Raw genomic sequence first — 24,613 nt, 5'->3', positions numbered from 1 at the left:
TCTGCAATGGAAGGCACTTCCCTATCAGTCAGCTCAAAAACAAAACTGGCATAACCTGAGGTTGATCACAATAGGGTGGTACAATACTTGCCTCCTTTGGGTTGTGATCCCTCTGCTGCTAATAGTCTGGTTGCCTCCAGGTTCTGTTTCCTCTTCTGTACGGGAAGGAAACTGAACTGCTTGATACCTTTCTTCTTGATATAGGATAAATTCCCTACACCCAAGAGGCAGAAAACTGTTCCCAGATATCTGGCCAACCAGTCTACAGTGCCAATGGGTTTTGTTCCAGGTAGGCACTAAATTAATCTCCACTCCTCAGTTGGAGTGGAGAGATTTTTCTCCCTTTCCTGAGGTCATCTGACTACTTCCCCCAAACTTGATTGTACTCCCATACACTCCAAGACTATCGTTTGTCTATTTCTCATTGCTGGGGTCTGTCTTTGGTTAGGAGGCAGTATTGGAGTCCCTGTGAGTCTGCCAACACCCCACAAGGGGACTCTTAACAAGAGGAGATATAACAATACATTACTGTTCTTGGGTTTTAAACACCTCGTATATAGAGATTTGAAATACAGTAGCTAGACATGTTTAATAAGTCAACAATGTGACAGTATCATGAAGGACCAAAAATCATGACGTGTAAAGAATGGTTAAAGTAACTGAAGATATTTAATCTAGAGAAGAAAGACTTGGGAAACACATGATAGCTATTTTTAAATATACTTAAAAAGGCAATCACAGGGCAAAATGACTAGATTTCCTAATACCCATGGTGAAATTTATAGAAGTATACTCTTTGACTTGATATAAAGGAAGATTTTTTAAAACATGACTGCCCAGGAGTGTTCAAGTAGGGTCAGATGACCAGCGATCGGGAATATTTCGTAAACAGGAGCAAGTAAGATCTGAGCCACTGTTCTACTGGTAGGGTGTTTGTGGTGTTCCTCAGTTAAAGAAGTACTATCTGCAGCTTCAGTCCAATAAATTACTGTCACCCTCCTGGGCCTGTGTGTTGGTTACTCTAAAGAGGAAGTTGAGAAGGCAGTAATACTGGATCCTGGAATATAGTCACACAGGAGCCTTCATGCGGATACCCTTTCCGGTTCTCCAAACACCCACTCACGTGTGGTCTCAAAAACACCCACTACCTTTACTTAGCTTTACCCACTTCGCAATAAGCTCAATATGAGCAATTTGACTTCCAAGCCTAGGCCAGGCCTGAGTGTTACTCAGGAGCCACAGTTTTAGGCTGAGGAGCCTGGAGAGTTTGTGGAGGGCTGGCCCCCCTGCCCGCAGGGGGCTGTGATGACAGAAGTCTGTGGAAGGAGAGGTATCTAAGGAGTCCTGGCAAGGCAGGTCTAAAGGTCCAGGTCTGGCAGCATCACTATCCATGAAGACCCCCGTTCCTATGGCTCTGTGCATGGGGGGGGGCCATTTGTTCCTGGCAGACTTCATTCCAAAGGTCCTGTGTGGACCATGACTAGGGACCGGGCAGAAGGCGATGGCTGGTGGGAGGGAAGCCAGGCCCTTTAATAGGGGAGGATGGCTGGAACATAGCACTGAAGTGGGCTCGACTTTCAAGCTGCATACGGTGGCCCAGTGGTGAGGTGAGTCCACGGACAAAATGGATCCGAACCAGCCCGGACTGTCCCCCAGACACCAGCCATCCATAGGAATCCAGGTTTGGGCTGAACCGGACCTGTGAAGAGAATAGAAAACAAGAGAGATGTTCACAGCTGGTGCTTTAGTGTGAGTCCGAGCTGAAGAGGGGGAAATAAAGGTTGATAATCTGGAAGGACAGGACTGTCACGGGGTGAGAGAGGTAGGAAGGAAGTATGTCTGTCACACTCTAGGGGATGAGGTTCCCAGAGCTGTCTTCCTTCCTTCCCCCTGCTACCTTTTCATCCCTCATTTCACTGACCGTAGGGCCAGTGGCAGGTCATGAGAGTGAAGAAGGGTGGAGAAGAGGAGAGACAAGGTTTGTACCTTGTGAATAGCCTCTAGCTGCAGCCTGTCCAGGCAGAGCTGCGAATGGCCCTCTCCTTCCTGCATGCGCAGCATTGGCTCCCTGTGGAGCAGATCGTGGAAGGAACCCTGGGGAGGGGAGAAGAGGAGAGAGAGAGCCAGCAGCTTCTTAGTCTTGCACCTTTGTGCTGCAACTCCTCACAATGCCCTACTGTACCAGAGCTAAGTGTTCTTTTTAAAACGCCACGCCCATTCTCCTGGCCTCCATTTACCAAATCCGTGTCTTGAAAGAGCAAATAGTGATGGTTGACAGTTTCAGCGTAAGTTCGTGCTTTGGGAGGGTTGGGGGCCTCAGATGAAGCAGAAGGATGGTCTCGACCTTCAGGGCTGTCCTGATATGGCATCAGATCTGCTTTATATATAGGCTAGAAAGGAGACCATGAGATTAGATCCTATAATACTGGAGACAGAATAAAAGAGAAAACTGATGGGGCGCCTGGGCGGCTCAGTCAGTTAAGCGTCTGACTCTTGATCTCAGCTCAGGTCTTGATCTCAGGGCCGTGAGTTCAAGCCCTGCACTGGACACCACGCTGGGCGTGGAGCCTACTTAAAAAAACAAGAGAGAGAGAGAGAAAGAAAATTGGTTTTGGGGCAGAGAAGAGGTAAAGATGGAAGAAGGTAGTATGTTTAAACACATGCACAGATGCACTAGGGTAGGGAATATTAGGTACAACTCTGTGCTAAGACTTCCAAGGACAATATCAGGTCTGGGAGACCTCATCCAAATTTGTACCCTACTACTTTATAGTTCTAATTTAGGAGGTCATGTGGATTAGGACCCAACAGATGGTGCTACCATTAAATATTCATATACGTACGAATCTTCGCTCTACAGGTCGCTTGACATTTATCGGGTTCAGTGCCATATCAGGCAGTATAGCTGCAATGAGCTCCCCGGATATATCTCCTGCGGCTATTGTCCCAAGCCAGTCGGACCCTGAAAGACTCTAATAAGAAGAGACAGATTTCTTTCATCATTTACTCACTCATATTGTTTCAGTTCTGTGAACTGGAAACAATCGCACAGTCTGAACTGGAAGACACACACGCACAGAAACAAAAATGAGTTTACGGGTGGGGGGATGGGGTAATTGTAGGATGACATTAAGAAGAGCACGTGGTGTAATGAGCACTGGGTGTTATGTAAGACTGACGAATCACTGAACCCTACCTCTGAAACTAATAATACACTATATGTTAATTAACCGAATTTAAATTTTAAAAGAAGTTTATCATAACCTTTATCCCTGATGATACAGTTACCATACATCTATCTTCTCCTATGCAAAACTGCCTCTTCCTGACCACCTGTAGGTGAGTAAAGGAATCGTTTTTCTGTGCAATGAAGAGAGGGGCTCACCCAGACAGTGCCTTTGCGAGGAGCAGTGAAATAGGCCTTGAAACCAAGGTAACCAGCATCAATATAATGAATTCCACAGAGTCCATAACTGTAAGGGGAACACAAAATAAAACTTTCCTTTTTCCAAGATTGTATTCATTTCCCTTCCCCAATTCCTTCCAGAATTCAAATTACCTCAATGAAACAACTCTCAACCCTCCTCTCCCCACAACAATCTGTCACACTTTGCACCCCAACCCTTAGGGCCTGTCCCTAGAGCTCCTCCTATCTGCGTCCTGCCATACGAGGCGTAGCAGTTGTCCTGAGCCACAGTGACACCATTGTAGGGGAGCAGCCAAGCCAGCTCTGTACTCAAGAAGCGCTTGATAGAGTTTATGGGTTCATAAGGTCGTCGAAGGTCCCAGAATTTGATTTTGCGGTCACTCCCCGCAGAGACGAGGAAATGACTGTGGAAAGAGGGGAGAAGAGGGAGAAGATCAAATCTGAGCGAGTCTGGGAGTACCAGCCTTCCCCGGCTTCATCTCCCAGCCCACAGCAATCCTGTCCTGTACCTGTTAGCTTTGCACCACTGAAGGGTACGCACAGCCTGGTCATGGGCCAGGAAACACTGGAAGGGATAGAGCTTCAAGGAGCCGTCAGAGAGCCGTATCCGCTGCAGGGGTGAGTTAGTGGGAAGGTTCCAGAAAACCACCATGCCTGAGATAGGGATAGAATGTGTACGTATTAAAGGCAAGTTCTCTCTTCTTTGCTCTAATGCCTTTCTCTGGGCTCCAAGGACCTTTGCCTTTTACCCTCAGATGTGACCCCCTTATGAAAGGATATAGGGATCATGATTAGCTTGCCAACATTCCCTCTGTGATATTTTAGCTCCAACTCTCATCAATAAAAAATTGCTTGGTCTGGGACTTGTGGTTTAAAGACAGACTGAATACACCCAATAGCCTCTATTCCCTACTAAATAGAAGGGATTTCTTAAAAAGCATAAACCCTCTAGGACAAGGGTTGGCAAACTACAGCCCGTGGGCCAAATACAGCCTGCTGCCTGCTTTGGTAAATAAAGTCTGACTAGAACAGTCACACCCATTCGTTTACCTAATGTAAGGCTGCCTTCATTTCTCAATGGCAGAGCTGAGTAGTTCCAACAATGGTCAAACAGCCCACAAGGCATAAAATATTCACTATCTGGACCTTTAGAGAAAGGTCTACCAACTCTGCTCTAAGACAAAGAGGACAGGCAAGGAGTCAAAAGCGACAAGATGCAGAGAAACAGAAAACAAATGAACAAATAGAAACTAACTCTGATGACCCAAAACCAGCTGCCCCCTGACCAGGCGGGCAGAGGAGGACGGAATCAAAAGCATAACTTTGATAAAAAAGAAGACAAATTAAAGAACAGTAAGAATTTTTTAAAAGATTTTATTTATTTGAGAGAGAGAGAAAGAGAGCATGATTGGGGAGGGGGAGAGGGAGATGCAGGCAGCCCTACACAGGGCTCCATCCCAGGACCCTAGGACCATGACCTGAGCCAAAGGCAGATGCTTAACCGACTGAGCCACCCAGGTGTCCTAACAGTAAGAATTTAATAAACAATAGCTGGGGAAACTATTTGTAGCTAAGAACGCAGGAAATGTAGCACTTATGAGCTTTTCTTGGAAAAGCTTATTGGCAGCAAACTCCAGCTGAGCCGCATGTCATGCAGCAACAAGGGCAGACTGAGAGGGACGGACCGGGGGACATGCGTGATCATTTCAATGCGGAATTATAACTCGTGGAGTTAAGAGCAAAACAGCATCAAGAATGATGTACCCTGACGATGGAAGAATCGCCGCACCAAAAGAAAGACGCTTAAAAGACAGAGAGGGACAGAAAGAGAGGTGTGAGAGTGTTAATGTCCCGACCTCCTGGGGCGAGACCACTGATGAGGTCGAACCATGAAACTGTCGTCTGTGGACTCCAACTATGGGAATGGCTCTTTATCTATGATCCTCTTCTGTCCCCTTTTAAACCTTAAGAGTATCTTTAAGGAAATAACGTCTCTGTGGTGAAGGAACATTTATGGGGAGATTAGCCTAGCTCTCAGTTTTAATTCAGTCTTTTACTTTTATAAAATTAAAGGATAATTAAATTTCATACATTTTCATTTAAAATATCTTATGTAGGGGCGCCTGGCTGGCTCAGTCCGTGGAGCATTGCGACTCTTGACCCTGGGGTTGAGTTCAAGCCCCACATTGGGTATAATTACTTAAAAATAAAATCTTTAAAATAGCTTATATAGTATGATCCCATCGCTATAGAAGTCTCTCTCTTGCCATCTGATCTTTTTATCTTTATATATGCATAGAGAACTCAGGAAATGATGTTTATTTTTTTTTAAGATTTTATTTATTTGACAGAGACAGAGAGAAAGAGAGACAGCAAGAGCGAGAGCAAGTGGGGAGTGGCAGGCAGAGGGAGAGGGAGAAGCAGGCTCCCTGCTGAGCAGGGAGCCCAACACGGGGCTCAATTCCAGGACTCTGGGATCATGACCTGAGCTGAAGGCAGATGCTTAACCAACTGAGCCATCCAGGCGCCCTTCTTCTTCTTCTTCTTCTTTTTTTTTTTTAAGATTTCACTTATTTGAGAGAGCAAGCGAGAGCTGAGCTGGAGACAGGGGCAGAGGGAGAGGGAGCAGACTCCCCATTGAGTAGGGAGCCCGACGCAGGGCTTGATCCTAGGACCCCGAGATCATGACCTGAGCCAAAGGCAGATGCTTAACCTACTTAGTCACCCAGTCGCCCCTGTTCATTTGTTCTTAATTATGTTTTTCTGAGTAGAAAAATTCTAGTGACTTTTATTTCTTTGTATTTTTTAATATTGCTTAAACATAATGCCCACCACTGAACCAAAAAGGAAACCACCACCAAAAAAACAAGCATATATGAAGTTTAAAGAGCAATAGCCCCTTATGCTGTTTTGGTTTTTTACCATTATAGTAGCCAGCAGCCAGGTGGTGGTGGGGCCGGGTAGGCATCCAGGCCAGGCTAAGGCACTGACCGCACTCAGAGGGGTCTGAAGCTTGCATAGACCCCACCTGAAGGGTTGCCACACACTGTACCTGCAGGGACAGAAGAGCCGGGACTAGGGTTAGGGATACTTACCATTTGCAACAAAGGCTCAAATTAGTGTTTAACCCCGCAGGGTGGAGGTGGGGGAGAGGCAGGAGACTCACTGTGGAATTAGAAAGGGAGGCTCGAGAAGATGGAGCCTTGGCTAAGGTAGCAGGGCCCTCACTCACCTTATAGATGGCAGGCTTCATCGCATCTGTGAAGGAAGAAGAGCGGTGACTGATGCTCTGGGAACAGAGGACTGATGTCCTGGCCTGCCCTGCTCTTAGACCAGCACCGCTGACCGGAGAATGACCTTCCCTGATAGCCATCTCTCCTCCAGCACACCGACGACTCTACCTCTACCTGCCCCCATCTTCTTTCCCCCTCTTCGTACCTGAGTGTGTCCTTCGTTCTATCATAATGGCTAACTGCTCCACTCTGCTCTCTCTCGACCCTCTCTCACCTTTTTCAGAACTTTGCTCATTTGATTATCTTTCTTTCTCCTGAATGATCCACTTTCTCTCTCTCCCTACTGGGTCATTCTCATAGTCAGATGTAAACATGCACTGTAGTCTTCTAACTAAATGGAACAAATACACAAACAAACCCCTCCTTTACCCCTTATTCCCCTCCAGCACCACCCTGATCTTCGCGTTCCCCTTCACAGCCAGTCTACTGGAAAGAACTGTCCACGCATCTGTCTTCACTTCCTCACGCCTATTTGCTCCTCAGCTCACTCCTCCGCCAGACCACCAAATATGGGATTTCTCGGGGCTCAAACCTGGGTGCCCTCTTCTTAAAATACAAAATACAGTTGAAAAACAAATTTGACAAACAGGAGATGCCTTTCGCTAACCCCTTCCTCTTCTGGCTCATCTTCAGCTCTCCATTCTCTCCCACTTCCCAGCAAAGAGACTGTGTTTATGTGTACATGGCAGTGAGAACAGGACAGGTCAAGTACGGGACTGGGGGAAGGAGAAGAGTGTGGCAGGAGAGATCAGCCTTAGCACCTCTTTACACAGCCACTCAGCTGGGGCAGCAGGAGGGGAGGGCCTGAGAGCACACAGCAGGGAAAGGGGGGGAAGGGGAGTGGGCTGAAAGATCCTGCTGAGAAGACTGCAGGACAGAGTACCCCTTGCAGGCTGCTACAGAGAGAGGGGGAGGACAAAGGTGAGAAGTCAGAGTGGGTGTGGTGCTGAGTGAGGCTCTGTCCCAGAGGCCGGGCCGGGAGGACTTTCAGGAGAGCTGGACGGGGCCCGCTACAGCAGCCCCATGCCCCCTGCCTCCTGTGCTCCTCACCTGGGGGCTGCTGAGCCAGCAGGGCCTCTGGATGGGGCAGACTGAACAGCAGCACCTTCCCGTCGGAGCAGGCAAGAGCCAAGAGGCCCAACCTGGGCAGGAGAGGAGCCTAGAGGGGGAGACCAGATCTGTGCTGAGGCTTGCTGCTTTCAGGGCCTCTTAGAAAACTTCTGAGGTTTTGGTCCCTGGAAATGACATGGATTTGCTGGAGAACTCCATCCTCTACTCTCTGTCAACTCTGGGAATTCATAGGGCCTCTCTGTTCTTTCTGTGAGTCCTAGGGCATCCCACAACCAACAGGGAGGTACCTTCCGCGGGGTGCCTGGAAGTTCCCATGCTCCACTGGGGCAGAACTTGAGGTCCCAGATGCAGCCGTGGTCACAAGCAATCCCATAGACAAAGTGAGCCCTGTTGCCAGGACTGAGGAGAGAAAGCATATGGGAAGAATGGGCAGGGAGAGCCCATCTCAACCCAATCCAGGCCCCCTGCTCCCCAGCCCAGCCCCAATCCAGGCCTCCCAGCTCCCCTCCCCAGCTCCCCGCCAGCTCCCCTGCCCAGGTTCTCTCCTCCTCAACCACCCTCCCATGGCAGCGTCCTAGCCCCACCTCACCAGCTTTCTTGCTGCAAGGTCCCAAGGCCCCAGACTTGGAGCAGCCCAGGACCTGAATGAAGCTGGCTCAGTGGGTGTGTCTCATTCATGTCAGGGCTGGAGAAAAGGGCCACATACTGCGAAGCTGCTGCCCCCTCTGGCACTGGACACCAGTCCAGAGCCCAGAGGGGTCCCCCCGTGAAGAAGGACACATCCCAGCGCTCTGGGTGTGCTGTGATCGAGCTAAATCTAGAGAAAAGTCAAAGATGGGATGAAGAAAGGAATTAACAAAAGGTAATAAGGCTTTCAGAGGTGAATGGATAAAGTAAGATCCAAACAATGGAATATTATTTGGCACTAAAAAGAAATGAGCTATCAAACCATGAAAAGGCATATCACTAAATGAAAGCAGCCCACCTGAAAAGCCTACACACTGTATAACCCCAACTATGGGACATTTTGGGTAAGGCAAAACTATAAAGACAATCAAAAGATCCGTGATAGCGACGGGTTAGAGGGGCGGGCAGGATGAGTGGTTAGTGCACAGAGGACTTTTAGGGCAGTGAAACTACTAGGTATGATACCATAATGATGGAGACAGGTCCTTATACATTTGTCCAAATCTACAGAACGTACAACACCAAGAGTGAACCCTAATGTAACATATGGACTTCGAGTGAGGATGTGTCAGTGTAGGTCCATCAACTGTAACGCATCTGCCCTCTGGTGGGGGATGTTGACAGCGGGGGAGCTGTGCATGTGGAAGGGGGGCAGGGGGTATACGGGAGATCTCTGCACCTTCCTCTCAGTTCTGCTATGAACCTAAAACTGCTCCAAAAAAAAATTAAGTCTTTAAAAAAAAGAAAAGGTAACGCGGACAGAATGGGAGCTCCAGCTGGCGCTGGTATGAACTGGCTTAAGCGGGGGGCCAGAAGAGCAAGACCAGTCTACAGGTGAAAACAGTCCTTAGCCACCGCCTGTACCGTCCTCCTTTCCTTCCAAAGCCTATCTAGCTCTAGTTCACCTTCAAAGATGACAGGCTGTGCACTGTGGTCTACTACAGTGTTCTCTCCAGGGCCAGCCTGTCGGGTCTATCTGAGTAGATGTGACCTGGTAAACTGGCCCGTCATCTCCCTCGCTTCCCTTAGTCTGCCCAGCAGCAATGAGCACTGCAAAATTAGAGCGGGCTGGCCGGATCCAGCAAGACTCCTACCTTGGGACCCCCTGGAACAGCATCAGGGGAAGAACAGGGCCGATCTGCCATCCCTCTCAATACTCATTTTTCCTATTTCTATCTCCTAGAATCAGAAACAGATATGCAATCTTCACCTGTTTATTCGGTACAGTGTGCCGTCCTCAGGAAGTCCTTCACGTTGGACAGAGAACAGCGGAGACTTCTCCTCCTGGGGCAGGTAGGGAGCTGCCTCACTGGGGGCGGGGGAGGGAACAGAGTGAATTTGGAAGTTTCACCCATCCCAGGATTCCGTCACCCTCCTATCTCCAGGGGTGTCACCCCCTCCCAGCTTCAGAATGTCTCTTTCACTTACAGTTCAGATAACAAGTGCCACTTCCAGGCCAACGGAATCCATTCTGCAAACTCCCAGTATGAATGCTTCTTTTCTCGGCTGGAGGAACACAAGAAGCATTAATGAAGGAGAAGAGAAATTCTAGAGCAGTGCTGTCTGGTAAACCTTTACAACGATGGAAGTGATCTATCATCTACGCTGTCTGACAGATACACTAGCCACTAGCTGCAAGTAGCTACTGGGCACTTGAAATGTGGCTAGTGTAACTGAGAAAGTAGACTTTTCACTTTAATTCATTTTACATTACAGTTAAATGGCCACACAGCTAGTGGCTACTGTGTTGGACAGCACAGCTCTGGAGCTCTTGCCTTTGCAGCAGTGCCTTTTAGTTATGAATGTCTTCAGCGTCCTACCCTGTGAGTGCCTTCCCTCTTTCCCATGGCCCTACTTCTCGATGGTCCTTTGCATGCTGCCACAACCCGCTCATCCCCAGCCCCCTTCCTCAAGTCTCACAGGTCCTTGGTGAGATGGAGGCACTTCCAAACAGGAGCCATGATGTGATTTGGTAAGCCATTGGGAGCCATCCCCCGGCAGTGTGGCTTCTGCTTCTGAGGAGCAAATGAAAACAAGGGAGAGAATTTTACAGATTAGAGAAGTCTCCAGACGGCAGCTTTCCTAGCTTTTACTTTTCTTGGCACTGCTTCCTCTCTAGCCTGATTTAACAGCATCTTAAAAGACTGATGTTTCCGCCATCACAATGACTTCTCCACCTTCTGCTCCCACTCCTCCATCAAAACTGAAAACCTGTGATGTATTTTCTGTTCACCTTCCTCGGCATCTCCATGGCATTTGGTTCAGAGGACTCACATTTGCTTCCTGAAACTCCGTCCCCATGGGATAGCGTCTCCTTACTCTTCCTGCCTCTCTGATCAGGCGCTCCCTCCTCCGACAGGTTTGGGTGATAACAGTATTTCCCAAAGTTCCTCTGTCTTCTCCTCGACCCTCTATACATGTAGTCCGGGTCCTCTCATCCCATGTCCACGGCTTTGACTACCATTGTTGACATCTTAATAAATGTAAACTTTACCCAGTTTCAGCTTTTCTACAAATTCTAGACCTTTACAGTGTGGTGCCAACCCATATTATAGAGCCTAAGGCAAAAGGAAAATCAGTAATACAGTTCCTGTCGTTGTTTAAAACTCTGATATTTTATTCATCATAAATTTATTGCATTATTTTTAAGATTTTATTTACCTTAAAATATAAATATACTATAAAAATAAAGTGTGCAAGACAGCAGAGTGGAGGGAGGAGCAGAGGGAAAGGGAGAAGCAGGCTCCCCACTGAGTAGGGACCCCGAACATAGGGCTCGATCCCAAAATCCTGGGATCATGACCTGAGCCGAAGGCAGATGCTTCACCGACTGAGCCACCCAGGTGCCCTGCATTACTTTTATTTGTTAAAATGTTGCATCAAGATATTTATCTTGATTACTGGGGAGTTTGGTGCTCCCTTAAATGTTGTGCTTAAGACAAGGAAGGCTGGTCCCATGCACATGACTGGCAACCAGACATCTCCAGTAGGATGGCTCCTGGCACACAGGCCCCTCCAACTCAGCGGGTTGGAAGACGAGCCCATCACCTCCCCTGCTCACCCTCACCCCTCCCCTGCTCCCACCGTTCCTGTCCTGAAGTCCAATACTTAAGAGCACCATCTCAGCTAGAAACTCCTACTCCTTCCTTTCCAGCAACTGCTAAGTGCTGTTAATTCTCTTAAATGTCTCTTGCACCTGCCCCCCTTCACTTGCTTCACAGCCTGACCCAGGCCCTCCCTATCACTACCTGGATCACTGCAGCTGTCTCCTCACTGTCCACGGCAGACTGACTTACAGTCCTAACTGATCACGTAATTTTTCTACTTAAAAACCTCTGTTGCACAGACTTTCTGGGATGATGAAAACGTTCTGGAAACGGGTAGCAGCGATGGCTGCACAACACTAGAATGTGCTAACGCAACTCAGTTGTATGTTTTTGGGGTGGGGGGTGGAGGAGCAGAGGGAGAGGGGAGGGAGAATCTCAAGCAGGCTCCACGCCCAGCATGGAGCCTGACTCGGTGCTCAATCTCAAGACCTTGACTGAGATCACGACCTGAGGCAAAATCAATCTCACGACCTTGACTGAGATCACGACCTGAGGCAAAATCAAGAGTTGGACGCTTAACTGACTGAGCCACCCAGGCACCTCCAAAATAATTTACATTTTTAAATGGCAAATTTTGTTATGTATATTTTACCACAATTCAACAAACATACAAACACCTGTGTTGGCTCCTACCAGCCTTTGTCCTTCCATCCTCTCGAGTTCAATTTTTGCTGATCCTACAGGGCACTTCTACACCTTTGGGAACCTGCTGAGAGCGCTCAACAGCTCTGCCTGCTTGCTGTCCTGTCCGGGGAATTCCTGGGAAAACCAATCTCTCTGGCAAACTCCTATTCANCCCCCCCACCCCCCACTTTTTGCTGATCCTACAGGGCACTTCTACACCTTTGGGAACCTGCTGAGAGCGCTCAACAGCTCTGCCTGCTTGCTGTCCTGTCCGGGGAATTCCTGGGAAAACCAATCTCTCTGGCAAACTCCTATTCACCTTTCAAGACCTAGCCCAACCATCGCTCCTCTGTGAAGCCCCAGCAGTTCACTGCCCTCCTCAACATGCCAAAAGCATTTGGTTCCCTCCAGCCCTTATCACACTGCAGACTCCGTGGGGCCGGCGGCTCTCCTAGTCACGTGTTTCCTAGTGCACAGCAGATGCTTGATCTCTGAGTGAGTACCCTCATGCGCTCCCACCCCCTGCCCCCGCCTGCTCAACTGTTTTTGGAGGGTGTCCCTTTCTTCGATGACTTATTTTGGCCATCAGTTACTAGGCCAAAGCTTTCCACTGGGGTGCCCTGCAGACCTCGCTAACAATTCCAGCTCCACATTCACTTTCTTATGCATTCAGGTTACCCCTGCGGTGGACCCTCGTGGGGTGCTTTGAGGCACCACAGGCTCGGGGTCAGATGAGCTCTCGCTTGGGGCCTCGCTTTCATCTCCATCTTCCGCCTCAACCTGGAGCACAAAGTCTTCGTCCCGTGCGGTGTCATCCTCTTCTTCTCCACCTTGACAGGCTGCCTGCTGCCGGCTTTTCTTCGGTTTGGCGGGGCTGCTGACCTTGGGGCTCTCGGGACAGGACACCGGAGGAGGCAGGGCCGTTGAGAGCTCTTCAGCCAGTTCCTGAAGGTACAGAAGTGCCCTGCAGGACAGGGCAGAGTCACGGCCACCCTCACACACACTTCACAGACAGCCCGCTCTTCCAGACACTCGGCCGATTCTCATCTCACTGGATCCGCCCAGTGACCCTGGGAAGCAGCTATTAATTTCCCTTCCCCTTTGACAAAGAACCAGAAATCTAGGGAAGTTAAGGGACTTGGCCAAGAGAGGACTCAGATCACGTATGTGGAATCTGAACCCAGGTCTGCCAACTCCAAGTCCAAGGCACTTCCACTCTACTGCAGTCAGAGATCAGTAAGAGCCCAGAGAAGAATGGAAGGGCACACAGAGACCGATATATACTGGGTGGGAAAATTGCAACAAAGACCTGGAGGAAACTGAAAAATATGACAGGATACAAGGCACAAAAAGCAACCTCCTAGACAGACAAACTCAGCAACAGATTAAAAAAAAAAAAAAAAAAAAGCTGCTGTCATAAGAGCTAGAAGATGGCTCAAGCCCCCAGAACCCAGAAGCTACCCCTGCTTACCTGACACCTCATCACAGCCTCTCAGCTCTCCAACGTCTGCCCCCGCAAACCCTTCACCCCGACCCCCCTCCACCAAACTGCACCCCACAGTCCTTACACTTGGGCAGCCCTTCGGCGGGGTCGTTCCCCAGGAGGGGTCTCAAAGTCCTCAGGGGGCCTCTTTGGAGGTGGAGACTCTGGCTGATCTAGGTCTTTGGACAACTTCAGCAGTAGCAGCTCTGCCTTGGACCTTCGACCTCGTTTCTTAGGCATGGGGGTGGACAGAGGGTTGGATTGATCTAAGAGACCAGGAACCAGAGGGGCTGATGGAGGATTAGGTTGCTGCGGCCTTTTGGGGCCTTTCCGTGTGCTACCACCTCTCTTCCGGCCAGGCTTTGAGGCCCTAGGCTTTGAGACCTTTGACATCTCTGAAGAAAGATCTGTAGAGAAGAATATGGGTCTGTGAGACGGGACCAGAGCTCAAACCTCTTTGGAATAGATTATACCATACCCGGCTTGGTAAGATCCTGTGAGCTCACCCTGCTCTCTTTCATCTTAAGCTAAGCACAGGGAGACTTAAAAAAAAAAAAAAAAAAAAAAAAAAAAAAAAAAAAAGGAAAGGACAAGGTACATACCTTGCTGTTCAAGTCTGGAGAGGCTTTCTTGTTCTGCCGGGAGCCTCCTCTCATCAAGAGAATCCTCAAATCCAGGCAAAGGTGTAGGTAAAGACATCTCTATGGAAGCCTCAGCACTAGTTGTTTCTGAAGGGGCCTTGACATCAAGCTGATTTAGCACCTCTTGTCCAGGAGAGTCTACCACAGTCATGTTCCCCACGGGGCCGGCCTCCCCCAGGGCAACACAGCCGACCCCGCAGGTATCCATCAGCACCCCCTAAAATGGCTGCCCCTGCACAGAGACATACACATGAGTGGAAGGCAAAAGCTATTTGCACTGGCTCAGAGTTTTCTCCTCTCCTGTCTTTTCTCCTCCCATCCCACCCACTGCCCACCCCCGAGCCAGAAACCCAAGTTCCCTGATCACTCATTCATTTAATAACAATTACTAAGCATTTTCTATGTCAGGCACTGTTCTAGTAGGAACTGGTAATATGACAATAAGCAAGACAGACAAGGTCCCTGCCCTCATGGAACTTAGGCAATAGCAGAGCTAGCAATAAACCGGTAATAAGAAAGCTACCATTTATTTATTAAATGCTTACTATGTGCCAAGCATTATATTCTTCAGCCAGTTTAAAGCTCTTAAGTTTTCTCATAAGGATAATGCAGTGAATGAACAATTATTCAACTTCTTTCCCTAAAACCCAATGAAATGATTACCCCCTTCCTCTCAAATAATAAAAAGAAAGTGAAAAAAATCTTCCCAAACTTCCTAAACCTTCAGGAATAGGCTACAAAGAACAGCCGCCAGATACATAAAATTTAGACCAAATTGAAGGAGGATGCCTAGAGCTAACATTCGTCTTTGTGAATACTAGTCAAAGAAGAGATTTATTTAATAGTAAGTAAGAGTTCTCCAGTGCCCTGCCACTAATCTTTTACCTGAATAGGGGAGGTAGATGGCTATGAAATAAATGGACATCCTACTACATTAAGAGACCTTTCCCACATGGAGAATGAACTAAAAAACTGTCATGGATCTTTTTTTTTTTTTTTTTTTTTTTTTTTGAAAAAAAGAGAGAGAGAATGGACTCACACATGCACAAGAGCAGGGGAGGGGCAGAAGGAGAGGGAGAGTCAAGCAGACTCCCGCTGAGCGCAGAGCCCAGAGCAGAGCCCGATCCCATGACCCTGAGATCATGACCTGAGCCAAAACCATGAGTCAGTCGCTTAATCGAATGAGTCACCCAAGCGCCCCTCTTCAATTTTTTTCCAAACCCAGAATATCAATTGCGGAACCATGGGCAAAAGTAAACTGACAGACATAAACAAAACATTGACCACCAAACCAAAAAGCTGAGCAACACAGAACTCTGCAAGGGCTCAGTTTTTGGCCAAAATAACCTACCTATCTATGACAAAGAAGGAGAAATAGCTCACATCCCAGGAGGGAATCCCCCATAGGTCTGCATATGCCTTAAGGATGTTTAAAAGAACCCAAGGCAGTATACTACATTGCTTCCAAAATGCCTAGCAGGCCACAGGAACCAGAAGGAATTATTTTAAGGGCTACAGAGTAAGAGACTGGAAATAAAAAAAAAACACAAAGAAAAGGAAAAAACCTACAAGATGACATAAGATAAAGATGTATAACAATAACCAAAGATCAATTCACCCACTAAAAAAAAAAGAAAAAGAAAAAAAGAATAAAGATTTGGATTGATTTAAAAGCCAAACTATATGCTTTGAAAGAGATGTCTAAAAACAAAGGAACCCAAAGAGCTAGAAGTCAAAAGATATAAAAAATATATAGGGCAAATGTAGGCACAAAGAAAACAGGAGTTTTGTTGGTAATAGCAAAGTTGAATTCAGGAGAGAAAGTATTAAATGGGACAAAAAGGGAATACTTTATAATAAATACAAAACAAAGCAAAATCTTCAGGAAATACAAGAACTACTTTTTTTTTTTTTTAAGATTTTATTTATTTATTGGACAGAGAGAGATACAGTGAGAGAGGGAACACCAGCAGGGGGAGTGGGAGAGGGAGAAGCAGGCTTCCCTCTGAGCAGGGACCCCAATGTGGGGCTCCATCCCAGGACTCTGGGATCATGACCTGAGCCGAAGGCAGACACTTACTGAAGGCAGACGCTTAACAGCTGAGCCACTCAGGCGCCCCACAAGAACTACTTCTTTTAACCACTGACAGATCAAGTAGATAAGGACAGGGAAGGCATGAATAAAATGATTATTTAACCTCTCTATTGGTCAAGGTTCAGCTGCATAGAACAGAATCCTCTCCAGCCAGTTAAGCTAAAAGGGATTTATTACAGGGTATTACATGGTTCACATCAGTGGCTCCTAAAGCGTGGTCCTGGCAGCATCAGCATCACTTGGAAATTTGTTAAAATGCAAATTTCCAGTCCCATCCCAGACCTCCTGCATCAGAAACTCTGGGATGGGGCCAGCACTTTGTGTCTCCATAAAGCCCTTCAGATTATTTGGATGCACGTGCAAGCTTGAGAACCACCTGCATGCAGGATCATTGGGAGGGGTGGGGGTGGGGGACAAGTGCTTGTCAAAATGGGAAGTTGTCTGGCAGCTGCTGGTTCTAGAACCACAGGACCTCTCCTACACCACAAAGAGGAGGCACCTGCAACCAAGAAGCCCCTGCCACAGCTGATGCCCATGAACTGCCTCTGCACTAATCAGAAAGTGACCTGACTCAACAGGGAAGACCCTCCTTCGGCTCCCAGGTCCAGAATCATACCCCTGCCACACTCTGAACCAGCAAAATGTATGGCCTCCCGGCCTGCCTCTCTCCTCCCTCTAAACTCGGGTCCAGATTTGAGTTCTTCAAAAGCACATTTGATTGGCAAGACCTAAATCATATTCAGAATCTTGGATAGAAAAAAATTCCAGGAATTGAAATTTCTAGCTTTCTAGGCTCTCAAGTGGAGGTTTTTCCTTCTCTCATATCCCAATGACCCCACGGTAGAAAATGGGATCAGTGTCTTGTCAGATCCTCTCTGATGCCACTTGCAGACCAACAGTCCTCCCTGTCTTGTAAAAACTGTTCCTTTGAAGCTCATAACATTCAGGTAAACCATTGCTACTCACTTGCTGTAATACACTGGACCTTGTCATCTCACAAAACCTTTTAACCTCCAAAATCACAGACATCCCACTCTCTGATCACAACCTCCCATCATTATAGCTAGATTGCTCAACTACTATCATTGTATCTATTCTCCAACTGTATCAAGTCCCCATCATTGATCTCTCCAATTCCTCCCTGTGCTGGCCACATCCTATCTAGCTTATATTCCTTTATTTTAATCAGACTTTTGCTGATAGTATAAAGTTCGCTTCTTGTCTTTTTGTTCCACAGGACTGGCAAAATTTAAGCCCTGGATGAACCAACCATCCTTTTTCTCCACGTGCACATCTAAGCTGCCAGGATGCTAGCAATCACACTTTCTCTCTACTCAGCCCCCACACTCCCTCTCCCCCAACACCTGATCCCCTGGTTCTCAGCAGGTGATTTTGCCTCTGATTTCCAAAACAAAACCCAAAGCCATTATGTGGGACATATTTCAATGTCTGGTCAAGTAGCCTAACATTCCCTGAATCTGAATCCCTCATCTACCCATCTACCCAACTTCCACTCGTGTTCTAGCTCTATTCCCCTACCTCCTAAGGATACTGGAATGGTTGAGCCTTTTCCTTTACGCTGGCTGTTTCCCAACTGCATTTAAGTGTCTCTAATTTTCATCTTAACACACATATAACAATCCTTCAATCCATATTCCTCCTCCCTCTCACAAACTTTTTTTTTTAAAGATTTTATTTATTTATTTGACAGAGAGAGAGAGACAGCCAGTGAGAGGGAACACAAGCAGGGGGAGTGGGAGAGGAAGAAGCAGGCTCCCAGCAGAGCAGGGAGCCCGATGCGTGGCTCGATCCCAGGACCCTGGGACCAGGCCCTGAGCCAAAGGCAGACGCTTAGCGACTGAGCCACCCAGGTGCCCCTCACAGTCAAACTTTGAAGTTGTCTGCCCTTGATGTTTTAATTACCCTGCTTCATTCTGACTAGGATATTGCCCTCCAACTCATCACTGAAGCTAAAGTCATCAATAACTGCTGTGTCAACTAATGCAATGGACACTTCTCAGTCTCGTTTAACTTGATCTCTCAGCAGCACTGATGCTACTGACCACACCTTTCTTGAAACATTCTCTTTTCTTAAGAAGCAATTCAAGCGCAATAAAGTTTCAGATTTTTACAAATTTTCCTCAATCTTTTACAGCTGCCTCACTCACACCTATCTGGCAGCCTCTTTTGTTTCTTTACAAATTACCTCTTTTTTCTTTCTAAAGCATTCAACTTAGTTTACTTTTTTTTTTTTTTAAGATTTTATTTATTTATTCGACAGAGAAGAGACAGCCAGCGAGAGAGGGAACACAAACAGGGGGAGTGGGAGAGGAAGAAGCAGGCTCATAGTGGAGGAGCCTGATGTGGGGCTCAATCCCATAATGCCGGGATCATGCCCTGAGCCGAAGGCAGACGCTTAATGACTGCACCACCCAGGTGCTCCTCTTTTCTCATTTAGAATCATTTTTATGAAACTTTTAATTGACACAAAATATTGGTAATTACGTGCAGAATGTAAAGAATAACAATAAAGCACCTATTTATCTGTCACATTTCAACTTAGTTTTAATAGCAACAATAACTTTTATACTCAAATTTCTTTAAAATTTAAACGTATCTCACAATTATATAAATATAATGACAAATTAACTGACATAAAAAATGTTGAGAACCATCACAATGACCCTTGGCAAGCATTCAACTCAATCAGTGGGAATAGAATGACCAGGCCTGGGGCACCTGGGTGGCTCAGTTGGTTAAGCATCTGCCTTCCATTCCGGTCTTGATCTCAGGTCCTAGGATCAAGCCCCATGTTGGGCTCCCTGCTATCTGCTTCTCCCTCTCCTTCTGCCCCTACACTCCCTCCTTGTGCTTGCTCTCTCTTTCTCTCTCAAATAAGTAGAATGACCAGGCCTATAGGAGAAAAGCTGATAGGCTTCAAGCATTCAGTGTGCCATGAGCATCTGTACTTTACAGAAGAAACGGGGGATGTCAGTTAACACAGGGAGCTAGTTACCTAGGTACCAGTTAAGAGAACTTCTATGTATGTCTTAAAGATTTTCCACATCAGTACACACGTACATATATCTCATTCTTCTTAGTTATTATCCAGTGTTCCACAGAATTATAGTTGTACCCATTTTAGCATGCCCTTGCCAATCTTTAATTTTTGCCAATCTGATGCATGAAAGAATTCCGCCCTATTGTATTTATTTGTGTTGTCCTGATAATGATAATGATTGAGGTTAGCAACTTTTTATCTGTTGGACATCTATATATAGATGAATTTTTTTAAAAGATTGGTTTATTTGAAAGAGAGAGCACGTGCAAGCAAGCACACAATCGTGAGGGGGAGAGGGAGAGAGAATCTCAAGCAGACTCCTCGATCAGTGCGGAGCCCCACATGGCACTCGAGCTCACAGCACTGAGATGGAGCCCCACACAGGGCTCGATCTCACAACACTGAGATCAGGACCTGAGCTGAAACCAAACATCAGTCACTTAACTGACTGTGCCACCCAGGCACCTGGAACATCTATCTATATATATATTTTAAAAAGATTTTATTTGTCAGAGAGAGAGAGAGAGAGCTCAAGCAGGCAAAAGGAGAAGCAGGCTCCCCGCTGAGCAAGGAGCCCATGTGAGACTAGATCCCAGGACTCTGATCATAACCTGAGTTGAAGGCAAATGTTTAACCTACTGAGCCACCAGGGACCCCCATTTTTAAAAAATATTTTATTTACTTGTCAGAGAGAGAGAGAGAGAGGGGACATCTATATTTTTTTATGAATTGCCTGAACATATAATTTGCCCATACCTCTACAGAACAAATCAATCTTTTATTGATCTGTGGAGCTGTTATTTATGTTGCAAATACTTTCTACTTTTAAAAAAGATTTATTATTTTAGAGGGGCGGAAAAAGGGGTGGGGAGAGAAAGAATCTCAAGCTGACTCTTCACTGAGCTTGGAGCCATACCTGGGGCTCCATCCCATACCCTGAGATCATCACCTGAGCTGAAATCAAGAGTCAGATGCTTAACTGACTGAGCCACCCAGATGCCCCACTATTTCTACTTTTTAAAAAACTCTGTTTCTAATGTTTCTTCTAAACTGATGTTCTATTTTCTGAGTTAAATTTCTCAATCTTTTCCTTTATGAGTTGCTTTGTGTCTTAAAAAGGCCATTTCCTACCCTGGTAATATAAACATATCCTATTTTATTTTCTTCTAATGCTTTTTCTGGTTTGAATCTTAAATGTAGTTTTGTTTTTTTTTTAAAGATTTTATTTATTTATTCGACGGAGATAGAGACAGCCAGCGAGAGAGGGAACACAAGCAGGGGGACTGGGAGAGGAAGAAGCAGGCTCATAGCAGAGGAGCCTGATGTGGGGGGCTCCATCCCACAACGCCGGGATCATGCCCTGAGCCGAAGGCAGACGCTTAACCGCTGTGCCACCCAGGCGCCCCTTAAATGTAGCTTTTTAAAAAAGATTTTATTCATTTGAGAGAGAGCAAGCAAGCACAAGCAGGGGGAGCAGCAGGCTCCCTGTTGAGCAGGGAGCCCGACGTGGGACTCAATCCCAGGATCCAAGGATCATAACTTGAACCCAAGACAGACACTTAACTGACTCAGCCACTCAGGCGCCCTTAAATGTAGCTCTTTAGTCCATGTGGAATTCTCTTATAAGGGAAATGGGTATTTACTTCAGATCTATCTCACTTGAAAGTTTCATTAGGATCTTGCTTCACTGACTATTGAATCCAGAACCTGGTACATGGTAAGTGCAATAATTAAACTTTGTTGATTTAATGACTAACTTGTCAAACTGCAAAAAAATCCCTTTAAGGATTCGCTCCTGTAGAAGGCAGCAGCAGGGTACGGTGGTTAATTTCCATTTATGATTTCACAATAAATTTTCTAGACACAAGCAAAGGAAGGGATGTTTAATAAATCTGTGCTAGAGTTTATAGAAGTTTACATTTGCACCTCAACTTGTTTGGAATACTGCTTCAAGGCTGCCAGGATTTTCCCAGCCAAGGAAAATAATTAGTTAACACAGTTCCTCAAGTATGGAATTACTTTAAACACACTAGTCTAATACACTGTTTCCCAAAGTGTTCCTATGGTGCAGCTGGTGGTATGCAAGATGATTTTAGTCACACAAAAATGAACTTTACTTAACTATATTTATTTTAACTTGTATGAAAAACTCCGGCCCGCGGGGGCGCCTGGGTGGCTCAGTCGGTTAAGCCAAGAACTCTTGATTTCTGCTCAGGTCCTGATCTCAGTCAGGGTCGTGAGACCTAGCTCTGGAATCCAGCTCCCCGCTGGGCTTGCAGCCAGTTTAAGATTCCTTGCTCTCTCTGCCCCTCCCCCCCGCCCGCGCGCTCTCTCAAAAACAAAAACAAAAAAACTCTAGCCCATGAAACCCATGGTTTCATCTGTCTTGCTTAGACTGACACGAAAGCACTTAAACCTGAAAAACAAACCAATTTAAAGAAAACTATTAAGAAAATAATAGTACATTAGATAAAGGATGCCAAAAAATAACCAAAGAACAGGAATGGCTGAAGTTTGTCTAACAATATGCCGCTAGGCCGAAGAGGCTTCGCCATACACACTACACCTCTCTAACAAAGTGAGTTACCGGGTGGGGCTGAAGTCGCCTCCTCCGCCTTCCCCAGCAGACAACCTACTTGCCGCGGGATAAAAGCACCAGAAGGGAAACATAACTGGCCCTTGGCTGCGCCAATGGGGTTGGAGCGCGCCGGGCACAACCCCGGGGTTAGAAGAGCCTCATGAAGGCAGAAGCTGAGACACAGCTGAATGAGGAGACTAACCCGGGACCACTCGAGGAGTGATCGCCTGCCCTTCTTCAGTCATGCGTGTGGGGGCAGCTTCCACCACTAGCCTGCGCTGGGAGCGAGCCTTGAGTTTTCTGAGGTTCAGAACTACTGTAGGTTTGCTGAGCCCGCGGGATGCAATGTCAGCATTGCCGCGGCCGGGACACAGGATGTCGTGTTACCGCACCGCGTCGGGGAAGAAGGCAAAAGCCGTGATTAGCAGGGATGAGGGATGTCCGGTTGTACTACGGGGAAGGAGGTGGGGAGTGTGATAGTTTCTGTAGCAGCGCGGGGGCTGGAGGTCGCGATGCTATGCAGAGAGGGAACAGCCGACTCGGGAGTTGGTTCCCAATACCTTAGTGCTATGGGAAAAGGAGGAGGAGGAGTAATCGCGGGGCCCCCGCACACCCCGCTGCGGTACACTTACCCTCACCAAGTCCTTCCGGAAGTCCAAGTTCGAAGATGGCGCCGCCTGTCTGGTCGCGGTTTTATGACGAAATCTGGTAGCTACTCTTTATTGATCCCCTCCCCCCACCCCACCCCCGGCCGCCAATGCACAAGGTAAACACGTGAGCTTGGTGGGGACTTTGTGCCCGAGGACGTTTTCTCAGACTATGTATTCCATAATGCAGTGCGGCGAGAGCCCCGCGCCCTTTCGGAGCCGGCGAGGTTCCAGGGCTTTAGCCGCGCCAGGGACGCTGCGTGGCCTTCTGGGAATTGCAGTGTCAAGAAAGGAAGATTGACGCCTGCGCGGTGATGGTCGTCGCGCCCCGCGGGTTCCCACAGGGCCTGTAATTGATCCTCGAGTGTACGGCGCGCCCAGGCTTCGCCGCCGCTCCCGAGCCCTGGAGCCTGCCTAACCGTCAAGACTACCGGCCGTGTGGCGGGCAGGGCCAGGCTGGAGTGGGAGTAAGCACTCCGGCGGTCTGAGCTGAGGAAACGGACTGAGAGACAGAGGAAGCCTTGCCGCCGGCTGCCAGAGGATGGCTCGGGCCTCCACCATGGGCAGCCACTCATGAACCCAGGGATGGGCGCTACAAAAACACAAAGGGGGTTGGGAAAAGGACACGGAAGAGAAACCAGTAGAAAAGCCTGGCGTGGGGACACTACACTGTAATGAGCCTCAGGCTTGGCCCCGGTCTTGGTGGGCATAGGCCTTGCTTCCCTCCCTGGGAGATGGGATGCGGGTGGACAAAGAAAGAACGTAACAAATTTCTGCCCTTTCCTGAGACATTTAAAGCCATATAAACTTTACAGGTCTCCGCATATTAACTGGGAGAGTTCAGGATATATAAATAGGGACAGGAAGGGGTGGAGTAAACCAGTCTTTGCCCAAAGAATTTCACCTATTAAATTCCCTTGGTTACACATTTGAGAAAAACGCGGGAGGAGCTAGCTAAGACTTAAAAGTGGGAGTAAAGGGACTCCATCCCCAACTCTCTCAGAGGCCTGAAGTCAAGAGTAAGGCTGTGCTGTAGCTTAGGACGAACTTTGTGAGAACGCAGAATTGGGTGCAACTCAGGCTGCAGTTGCTGTAACAGTACTATCTTAAGTGCTTGTGTGATGGACAGCTCTCAGCTTCAACACTTGTGTAAGGAGGACATGTCTTCCCACTCCTGTTGCCTCATTAGGCTATCTTTGACTTAACTGCAAACATTTTTTATATTAATTGCGTTCATTTTTGGAATAAGATAATCACATGGCTCAAAATTCAAAGGATATATAGGGTGTAAAGTGAAGACTCCCTTCCACCTGTCTCCACATCCACACGATCAGTTCCTTGTTACAAATCCAAGATATTTTATATATTTATACACATAAGCAAATGCATATATATCTTTCCCCTTTAGATCATTCCATTTCGGTACATAAAAACCTTCCTCATTCTTTATTATGACTGCTTAGTAATAATATAAATGTAGGATATAGTTGACTCTTGAACACAAGGGTTAGAGGTGCCGACCCCCGTGCAGTGGAAAATCTGCATGTTAACTTTTTGTCCCCAAAAACTTAGTACTAAGTAGCCTGCTGTTGTGTATAAACTGTCAACACATATTTTGTATGTCAATATGTATTATATACTATAGTCTTACAATAAAGTAAGCTAGAGAAAGGAAAATGCTAAGAAAATCATGAGAAAATACATTTACAGTACTATATTGTAACAAAAAAAATCCATATATAAATGGACCCACAGTTAAAACCTATGTTGTTCAAGGGTCAACTGTAATTTGAATTAGTCCCTTGTTTTTAATGGATATTTAGGTGGTTTCCAGTCTTTTGCAATTATAAACAATGCTGCTATAAATAACCTTGTTACTTGAAACATGTGCAACTTATG

General features: G+C 47.0%; 1 protein-coding gene across 2 annotated transcripts; it reads right to left on the bottom strand.

Moving 5' to 3' along the window:
- Positions 1-645: 645 nt before the first annotated feature.
- On the bottom strand, positions 646-22,842 carry GTF3C2 (general transcription factor IIIC subunit 2). 2 transcript variants are annotated; one of them, XM_002913767.4, is made up of 19 exons: positions 22,700-22,842; positions 14,295-14,565; positions 13,778-14,099; positions 12,888-13,173; positions 10,399-10,493; positions 9,907-9,984; positions 9,689-9,787; positions 8,381-8,608; positions 8,079-8,190; positions 7,771-7,879; positions 6,660-6,685; positions 6,350-6,479; positions 3,937-4,081; positions 3,670-3,831; positions 3,386-3,473; positions 2,844-2,972; positions 2,238-2,390; positions 1,987-2,094; positions 646-1,699 (listed from the first exon to the last, which is right to left on the bottom strand). In XM_002913767.4, exons 2-19 carry the CDS (start codon positions 14,539-14,541, stop codon positions 1,481-1,483), a joined length of 2,736 nt encoding a protein of 911 aa, XP_002913813.1. In that variant the 5' UTR covers positions 14,542-14,565; positions 22,700-22,842; the 3' UTR covers positions 646-1,480. The 2 variants fall into 2 exon arrangements, with proteins under 2 accessions (XP_002913813.1, XP_034515630.1); XM_034659739.1 differs by lacking the exon at positions 1,987-2,094.
- Between the last annotated feature and the right edge of the window lie 1,771 nt (positions 22,843-24,613).

This window comes from Ailuropoda melanoleuca, chromosome 4 (assembly GCF_002007445.2).
Source record: "Ailuropoda melanoleuca isolate Jingjing chromosome 4, ASM200744v2, whole genome shotgun sequence".
NCBI classification, from domain to species: Eukaryota; Metazoa; Chordata; class Mammalia; order Carnivora; family Ursidae; genus Ailuropoda; species Ailuropoda melanoleuca.
This window is presented reverse-complemented; position numbering and strand designations above follow the sequence as displayed.

Bases quoted from the DNA above. Each gene is read 5' to 3' on its own strand.
- GTF3C2 (XM_002913767.4), bottom strand. From the start codon at position 14,541: ATGGATACCTGCGGGGTCGGCTGTGTTGCCCTGGGGGAGGCCGGCCCC. The intron at 10,494-12,887 runs GTAACCTGAATG...TTTGCTCCTCAG, and splicing joins CACGAGGGTCCACCGCAGGG to AAGCAGAAGCCACACTGCCG. The intron at 2,973-3,385 runs GTGAGCCCCTCT...TCTTCTTATTAG, and splicing joins CTCGCAAAGGCACTGTCTGG to AGTCTTTCAGGGTCCGACTG.